The following is a 9,155-nucleotide window of genomic DNA, read 5'->3' on the forward strand; positions in this document are numbered from 1 at the left end:
CGACCGGACCCAAAAAAAAAAATTGTGTACTAATTTCCTGTGTTGCTTCTTTCCTTTGCTATAATGCCTCTTCCATTAGGAAAAAGAATATGATACTGTTTCTTCCCTGCTATTCCCTTTGATAGACATTGAGACTTCCCTTATTTTAGGAGGCAGTGGTTAAACTTTGGAGAGCAGTTATTGAGTTGGAGTATGATGTAGGAATAGAGACTTTGGCCTCCTGCCTAAGCAAAGTTTGAGATTCTCCATAGCCACACCTCTGTTGCCATAAATAGCAGCTTCTGTGTTGGCCGCCAAAGGAGCTGTCCTACGAAAACTGGTGGAGGGCCCTGGTTGTAGACTGAGGCCTTTGAAGGACTTCCCAGAGAATATGTCTTCTTTGGGTAAATATTTGTTGCATTAAATATGAAATCTCATGTCCAAGTAGAGTTGCTCCTTTCCTGTCTAAATTGTTCACATTCTCTTTAATATTTCCTAGAGATTGATGGAAGCAGAAACAAAAACACTTCCCCTGGAGAACGCATCCATCCTTTCAGAGGGCTCTCTACAGGAAGGGCACCGATTATGGATTGGCAACCTAGACCCCAAAATCACAGAGTAAGTCTTATGTCACTGTGATTCATTACCTACAGTATGGGTAGTGATAATGTTCACAAGAATTTCAAGAGGTATAGGATATATTTAGCCTTCTTATTTATGTTTAATTTCTCTTTGAAGAGAATGTTATTTGGTATTAGCCTGTTGTCACTTTTTTTTTTTAACATTTGCACTCTTCTACCTTAAGGACACAAACTTGGTTAAAAATATACAACTTTTTTCTACTTGTCAAATGTTTTCTTATTTCCAAGTATTTGAATCTTTATAGTTAGTGACTATAGGAAATTGTGTTATAGAATCAGCCTTTAATATATTTTGTCTCCTAGAAAAAGGAACAGCTGAACGATCACGATATTTGTAAACAGGCAGAAGAGTCCCACTTCAGTAAAGTTCCTATGTAAGCAGCCCGACACCATAGAAAATGAGAGTGGGAAGAGATCTCAGAGATCATCCTAGTCTCTTTGGTCTTTATTCACTAAATAAATTTGAATGATTGTTGTGTGCAAAATACCATCCTAAGTAGTTTTCAGACTTTTTAAATTTGAGGAGCCTTGTCATAAAGTAAAAATAATCAGAAACTATATATAAAAGAAAATTTCAGCCAGACATCAGTAGCTTACACCTATAACCCTAGTTACTCAAGAGGCTGAGATCTCAGGATTGTGGTTCAAAGTCAACCCAGGCAGACAAATCCACAAGACTTGTCTCTAATTAACCAGAAAAAAAAAGTCTGAATTGGAGATGTAGCTCAAGTGGTAGAGTTCTAACTATGAGCAAAAAAAGCTGAAAATGCAAGGCCTAGTGTTTAAGCCTCAACACTTGGGCAAAAAGAAAAGGCTCAGAGAAGCTCTGATCAAACTTTGGGGAAGATGTGTTTAAAGCCTTTAGTCACAACCCTTTCTTTGTCAATCCCTGATGACTCGCCACTCTTTCCATCGTAGCCATTATCGTGGAAAGGAATTTCTTAGCAAAGAATTGAGCGGTTATTTCTTCACCCAGTTGTTTAGTAGGGGGAAAGTAGTGATTGGTGACAAGAGTAGTAAAAGATAGTGGATTAAACACAGAGCTGATGCTTAGAGAAGACATAAAGTATATCCTTAGCTCGAGAAAGTACTCCCAGTGAAATAGTGCAAAAGACTAGAGAAGAGGGAATGGAACATCTGTTGAAGAAAAGTATATATAAGAATAAGAGTTAAGCCAGGCACCAGTGGCTCATTCCTATAATCCTAGCTACTCGGAGTCTGAGATCTGAGGATTGCAGTTTGAAGCAAACTGGGCAAGAGAATCCTTGAGCCTCTTATCTCCATTTAATCACACGCAAAAAAAAAAAAAGAGAGAAAGAGAAAAGGAAGAAAAAAGCCAGGAATGGTGCTGTGGCTCAAGTGGTGGAGCACTAGCTTTGAACACAGAAGTGCCCAGGCCCTGAATTCAAGTCCCAGGAGAAGCACCAAAAAAAAAAAAAAATTGGGATAAGGAGAAAGGAAAGGGAATGTAAACTTACACCACAGGATCACAACAGAAAGTTGAACTCCTTAAACCTTTTGAAGCTCAAATTAGCTAAGTGTAGATATGTTTGGGTCTCACTATAAATTTATTATATTAATTTGTGTTACCTTGGCCAAGTGACTCTGGAATATAGATTGCATTTATTGCATTCTCTCACATGACTCATGGCCTTATGGAAGACTGTGTGAATCTGCCCCTGCTCTCAGTTAATATATCTGATGTTTTTGCTATTTTGTGCCAATCCTGGGACTTGAACTCAAGGCCTGTTGCTGTCTCTGAGCTTTTTTGCTTAAGAATAGCCCTTTACCACTTGAGTCACAGTTCTACTTCCAGCGTTTTGCTGGTTAATTGGAAGTAAGAGTCCCTGGGACTTTTCTACCAGGCTGGCTTCCTTAGATCTCATCTTTCTGAGTAGGATTACAGATGTGAGCCACCAGGCAGCTAGCAAAATAGGTAAACTTTTGTATCCTACTCCTCTCAGGATAAATAATGAGGAGCCTGGAAGAATAATTAAAATACAGTCCTTCCCAAGCATTAGATTACTATAAGATACAGTTTATTTGAACATATGGTACTTGTCTTGTAGTTAATTCTCAGTAAATGTTGTTAGTTGAATCCAGATCTCTAAGCTTCTAATGACCCTTGATAGAAGTTTACAAAACATCTTCCAGTTTCTTAATTAAACTTAGCCCTTCACCTAGGAATTACTGCCAGTTGCTGCTATTTCCCATTTAATCAACCCTTCTTATCTCTTTCCTGTCTGTATCTTTTCTTTTTACCGTCCGTCCCTCCTAACCTCTTGTTAGAAAGCAAGGTATACATTTCTTGTCATAAATACCATTACAGAGACCTGTAAAATAGTGACAATTTTTTACTTCTAAACAGCATTTTCCCAAATTTATTTTACCACTAGTACTAGACATTCTGTGTATGTCTTGATTATTAGTCTGAGTCTTGTTAGAGTTATACTAGAATGTCCAGTCCCCTCTCAAAAAAAATAATCATTCCCAGCTGATTGTCTAGCACTTTACTATCATGCCTCCTGTTTGTTTGTGTTTACTCTTTGTTGCAATACTCATTATTTAAAGGTGATGCTACATGCCAGAAGTACTCATATGACTAAGCAGACTTTAGAGGTTTGGATTTGATGATACACCCCTATTTATGGAGGTAGCAAAATCCAAACCTACGTTCTCTCCACTCTATTCTAATTCCCCAACTACATTACACCTCATATTTCTTACCTATAAAATGAGAATGTTCAACTGAATGATAGGAACATTTCTAATTCTAAAGTTATATGAGGTTCACATATTTCAGCCCATAACAACTTAGGGAGGTAAAGGAAACAAATATTTCTTTCCTTGTTTCATAGGAAAAGAAGAGTTAAGTGAGTTGGTTTAACGTACTGAAGTTAATGATAGGACTAATTTCCTACTCCCTGATTTAGAGTGTTTTAAATAAATATTCTAATAGTCTCAGTAAATGAATAGTCATGACCCAAAGTATCCTGTTTCAACTTTAAACATGTGGGTCTTCTTTTCAGTTGTTGTGGGACCTAAAGCTAAACTATACCTCTAAATATCACTTACCAGTGCTCTCAACAGAGAAGCCAAAACATATCCTTTGACATCTATTTTCCACACTGTGGTTTCCTCTAAAATTAATTAAGTAATTATTACTGGCTTTCTTTTCAAATATTGGATATGCTATGTAAAAAAGCCATATTATAAACACTGCATCATACATGAGCGAGAATTCAGTCATCGAAATTCTAATTGAGCATTTTAAGTGAAAGGGAAATAAGCAAAATCATGTTAAGCAGGAATAAGGAAATTGTTTAAGTATAGGCAGGAAGTCAGGACAACTTTTTTGGCCTAAAGAGAGGTTAAATACTAAATGATGATAAAGAGAATAGTTGTGTAGATTGCAGCCTCTCAGGCTATGACAAGGTCTTGTCAAACTTGTAAGAAAAGTTTTAATTTCATGTAGAAGAGATTCCTTGTGTTAAAAGGAGCCTGGCTCCATTGAAGTAATGTTTTTAGAAAAGCCCTCATAAAAGTAAGATGAATTAGAAGGTCAGAGACTAAAGGTGAAGATTGATTGGGAGAGGCTGCCATAACCAACCCTGCCATCATCACACCGTCACTAGATAGAGTGAACTTCTAGACCAGTGGGTGAGACTGAGATATGAGAAATGGGATTGAAGAGGAGTGGAGAGTTGAAGTCTATCCTAAGGAGTATTTGGTTTGGATTTGTGGTGCTGGGGTTGAACCCAAGGCATTGAGTTCCTAAACAGCCTTGTCTGAGGAATGTAAATGTATCTTGCTCCCACTGATCATGAATGAGGTAGTTGAAAAGGGTCTTCAATTTGTTGCAAGTAAGTGATCAACTTGGAATACATTAAAAGCTTAAAAGCAGTGGAGAGCCAGTCCAGTGGAAGTGTCCTGATGCTGATCTCAGGGTTTATCTGGGTAAATCAGAATGCAAAGGAAAATAAATTCATGAACCGTGATCGAATGTTGTATCCCTGAGAAAAATGTCTTTGTCTCAGCTGACTCCTTATGTTTCCCTCATTGTCTCCTTCTTTTGGGGTCTTGCTTTTTGTGAGACAGCCTTTAATCTTTGCTTACTGAAGTCTGAAACTATGGTTTCATGGTGGAACACACCTGTTTTCCCATCACTCAGAAGCATGAAGCAGGAGGATTCCGAATTTGAGGCCAGGGCTTGGAAGGTAGCTCAGTGGTAGAGTGCTTGCCTTGCATGCATGAGGCCCTGGGTTCGATTCCTCAGCACCACATAAGCGGAAAAAGCCAGAAGTTGCGCTGTGGTTCAAGTGGTAGAGCAGGAAAAAAAAAAAAACTAATCATAACTGAATTTGAGGCCAGCCTGAGCTACATAGTGAGACCTTGTCAGGGACGGAGGAGGCAGGGCGGGGGGAAAGGGGCAGGGTACTGAAGTATGAAACCATTTAATAAGGTATATAGTACAGAAAATAATGATTCCCTCAGTAATTTGTATAGATTTACAAAGAAAACTTCCTTTAAAACAAATTGTTCATTAAAATTAATCTTATATCACTTCATTGGCTTCTCATTAGAATTGCTTGTTCTGACCATCTTTTAGTGGGTCAGATTCAAACCTCTTTTACATGGTATTCCCTCTTGCTGACCTATACAAAGCTCTTTTTTTTTGGGGGGGGGGTCGGTCATGGGGCTTGAACTCTGGGCCTGGGCACTGTCCCTGCACTCTTCAACTCAAGGCCAGTGCTCTATCACTTGAGCCACAGTGCCACTTCCCATTTTCTATTGGTTTATTGGAGATAAGAGTCTCACAGACTTTCCTGCCTGGGCTGGCTTTGAACAATGATCCTTAGATCTCAGCCTCCTGAGTAGCTAGGATTACAGGTGTGAGCCACTGGTGCCTGGCTCTCAAAGCTTTTTTTAGCTACTGCCTTCCCTGCACAATTGAGTTCCTTTGTCACTGTGTGCCTATACATACCTCTGTGTGTAAATATCATACTGTTTCACAATTATGTGTAGCTTTGACCAGAATGTAAGGGCCCTCAAGGGAGATTTATTCATCTACACAGTCCAAGTACCTAATTGGTTCTGGATACATACATAGGTGTCTGTTTTAACATTTGCATAGATTGTTTCTGTCATGCAGCAGGAAGACTTACCACAGAAAATACTGAATAGGTTATGGAATATGTGGTATACCAACTGAATTGCTCCTGCAGGCAGCAGGACACATGTTTCATTAAGTGAAGCATGCCTGGGATGAGTAGTGAGCTCTCCCATGCCCACAGCAGATAAAAGTATTTGCAGATGTGAAAGCAGCTTTTTTCACTATCAGAGTTTGCAGTCCCATCTCCAGGAAGTAAAATAGTAAACATTTCATTCTTTTTGTTTCGGTGTTCCAATAATTTCAAGAAATTATCAAACAAGAAAAGAAATCCTGGAGAAGTTGAAAGACACAGACCTAAGCAGATGTTCCTGGAATCTTAAGGTCATGCTTCTTAGGCAGAATGTGTTTGTTAGCCTTACAATGAATAATCTGCTGGTGGGCTTTTTTCCCTGAGTAAATTATAATTCATTTCCTAGGAAATACCAGTTGTGTTACCTTCCTGCTATGAAACAGAATGGAACTAATGAAAAGATGGCCAGCCCACAGTAGCCTTAATTTTTTTTTAGTGTGTCTGACCCACCATTCCATTGGCATCTAGCATGGTGCACATATTTGAATGAGTATAGTAAGTAAAAGATACAGCTGTGAATTAAAGGCCCTGGAGGAGGTTATTGTAGCTCATCTATGTCTAGTAGATTCACTCTTGCTATAAGCCCATTCAGATAACCAAGGAAAATAGAAATTTCCTCATATATTCTCACTAAGCAGTTGCAGTCTCTTTAGGAAAGTAAGGAGTTGGGGTATGGTTTGGTTTTTTTCCCCTCCCATTTTTAAAACATATCCAAAGAGGAGATTGCAATTCACAGTGTGCCTTAGGATCCTTTCTCCCTATTCCAGACCTGTGTTATATCTGCCTTTCTGTGTCAAAAATAATTGGGTTGCTTGATGTGCATTGGTATCAAATTTAGTATAACTTATGGTAAATTTCATATCTTCTGTCTCCCAAAGGAGATTCTTGTTCGATAATAAATCCTGATGAGTTTCTTCTAGAAAACAGTATGAATATGTGTGCCTATAAAGACAACTTTACTGACTCCCTGTGGGGTGGAATTCCCAGTAAAAACAGATTTAGCATGTGGGCTGATACCTTTTTAGTATCACTGGGACAGCATTGTTTAGAGAAAGCCTTGACTCCATTTGAATAGCTCAGAGGATGCCAGGAGGAAGGCCAAAGGAAAAGGAAATGGGAGAGCTGTTGGTTTGTCTCACTCTTACATCAGATGACAGGAAGTCGGAATTGAGATTGGCCACAGCAACCTGTTGTGGCCACATCTGTTTGAATAACTTAGAAGCCCTATAGAAACCAAATAAATTTTAGAATAAAGAATCCAAGGATAGGATGGGGAGCTAAGTAGCAAGCAATAAATAGCTTGGGGTAAACTTCTGTTGGGAAGTTTTTTCCTTGACTATCTAGCTTCCTTATTTGACTGTATCCCAGAGTATAAACTGTGAGGGCAGATAAAGTTGGTTGATTACCCATGGCTGGTTGATTCACAGGACTGTCCAAGTTTCCCTGCCTTGTGTGGGACCAGCCTCAGTTGTGTTGTAGTTACACATTGTCTTAACTCAAGTTTCTGCAGATATGCCACAAGCTACAGTTTGATTTTGGATCTAATGATGAACTACAAAGGAAAGTCTTATAGACATTTTTATCATTATTTGTATGAAAATATGTGTGTTTTTGTTACTTTCATTTACTTTTTAGAGGGGTAGGCTTTGACTTTTGGAATGTGGGTGTGTATTGCTGATGGAGTTACAGTTATTCACAAATGCTATTTCATTGCCAAGAACTTAAAAATAAATAAATCAACACTATTTTTGAGCTTTTCTTCCAAAGAAAAACCAATGATGCTTGTGGGCCAGACAGCTGTTTGTTAGGTGTGGGTTTTTTGTTTGCTTGTTTGGTATTTTTACGTTGGACAGGCATATAGGCATGACAGTTCTACTTCCCTTTCCAAATAGAGGCAAACAATCTGCTTGCCAAATAAACAGCAGTTTGGAGGAAGATGGAGGGGCGGGTGTTAAATTAGCTGGAGTAAATTAGCTCCTGCTTTCATCTTGCACTTGAAACTGTGAGTGGTCAACAGAATTCCTAGAATGAACTCTTGGGCTCTTCTTTCTCCACAGATACCACCTCCTCAAGCTCCTCCAGAAGTTCGGCAAGGTGAAACAGTTTGACTTCCTCTTCCACAAGTCAGGCGCTTTGGAGGGGCAGCCTCGAGGGTACTGTTTTGTTAACTTTGAAACTAAGCAGGTAATTAAGCTTCTTTCTCTTTGATGGTAAAATTCTGTTATAATCATTTTGCATCTCCTGACTACTGCTACCCCAGTTCGTTGTGGGTAGGAGTCACGTCTAATTCTTCAGTATGTTTGCCTCTTTTAACACCTAATGTTAAAAATGATGCTTAGAAAACAGCTTGTGAAGTCGCCTCTCCTTAGATTCAAGATCTTAGGCCTACTTTAATGACCAAAATGATTTGGAATGTCCACCCTTCCCTATCTCATTTTGTTTCTTTAGTAGCTGACCAACAAAGCTTTCCTTCAGTACTTTTGCCCTTATAGTACAGAAACATTGTCTGTAGTGAGCCATATACAACTTTATTTTGCTTTCTTTAAAATGTACTCTCACCTGGGCGCTGTGGCTCACACCTGTAATCCTAGCAACTCAGGAGACTGAGATTTAAGAATCTCAGTTCAAAGCCAGCCTAGGCAGAAAATCTTTGAAACTCTTATCTCCAATTAACTACCAAAAAGCCAGAAGTGTTGGGCTGGGAAGGTAGCTCAGTGGTAGAGCGCTTGCCTTGCATGCCTGAGGCCCTGGGTTCGATTCCTCAGCACCACATAAGCAAAAAGAAAAAAGCTGGAAGTGGCGCTGTAGCTCAAGTGGTAGAGCGCTAGCCTTGAGCTGAAGAGCTGAGGTACAGTGCCCAGGCCCAGAGTTCAGGCCCCATGACTGGACCCCCCCCCCAAAAAAAAAAAAAAGGCCAGAAGTGGAGCTATGGCTCAAGTGGTAGAACACTAGCCTTGAGCAAAAAAACCTCAGGAACAGCGCTAAAGCCCTGATTTCAAATACAATCAAATTTTAATATTTATAGAAGAGCATGGTCAGCTTCATCCATAGAATATTTAGCTCTTAGGATGGAAATGCATTGATAAGGAAATGAAATTTTAATGTTATTAAATACAGAGATGCTGCTTAGTACACTGTAATTTTGTTGTATGTTGGTGTTGTATGCCTAGTTGTGATTTTATTAAGAACATGTACCTAATAACTTGTGGAGGAGATGGGGAAAAACCAGTTGTTTAAGGATACAGGTGGACCTGTTGCAACAATGAGAAGTACAAGTTGTCATGTCCAAAAC

General features: G+C 39.1%; 1 protein-coding gene across 1 annotated transcript in view; it reads left to right on the top strand.

Moving 5' to 3' along the window:
- The first annotated feature begins 468 nt into the window (after positions 1 to 468).
- Positions 469 to 9,155, top strand: part of Rbm18 (RNA binding motif protein 18) — a 17,084-nt gene continuing 8,397 nt past the window's right edge. The window contains exons 1-2 of the mRNA XM_013030182.1: positions 469 to 597; positions 7,921 to 8,047. Of these exons, the coding sequence (XP_012885636.1) occupies positions 485 to 597; positions 7,921 to 8,047 (240 nt within the window). The 5' untranslated portion in view covers positions 469 to 484. The remainder of the gene's footprint in view (positions 598 to 7,920; positions 8,048 to 9,155) is intronic.

This window comes from Dipodomys ordii, unplaced genomic scaffold (genome assembly GCF_000151885.1).
Source record: "Dipodomys ordii isolate 6190 unplaced genomic scaffold, Dord_2.0 Scaffold127, whole genome shotgun sequence".
Taxonomy (NCBI): domain Eukaryota; kingdom Metazoa; phylum Chordata; class Mammalia; order Rodentia; family Heteromyidae; genus Dipodomys; species Dipodomys ordii.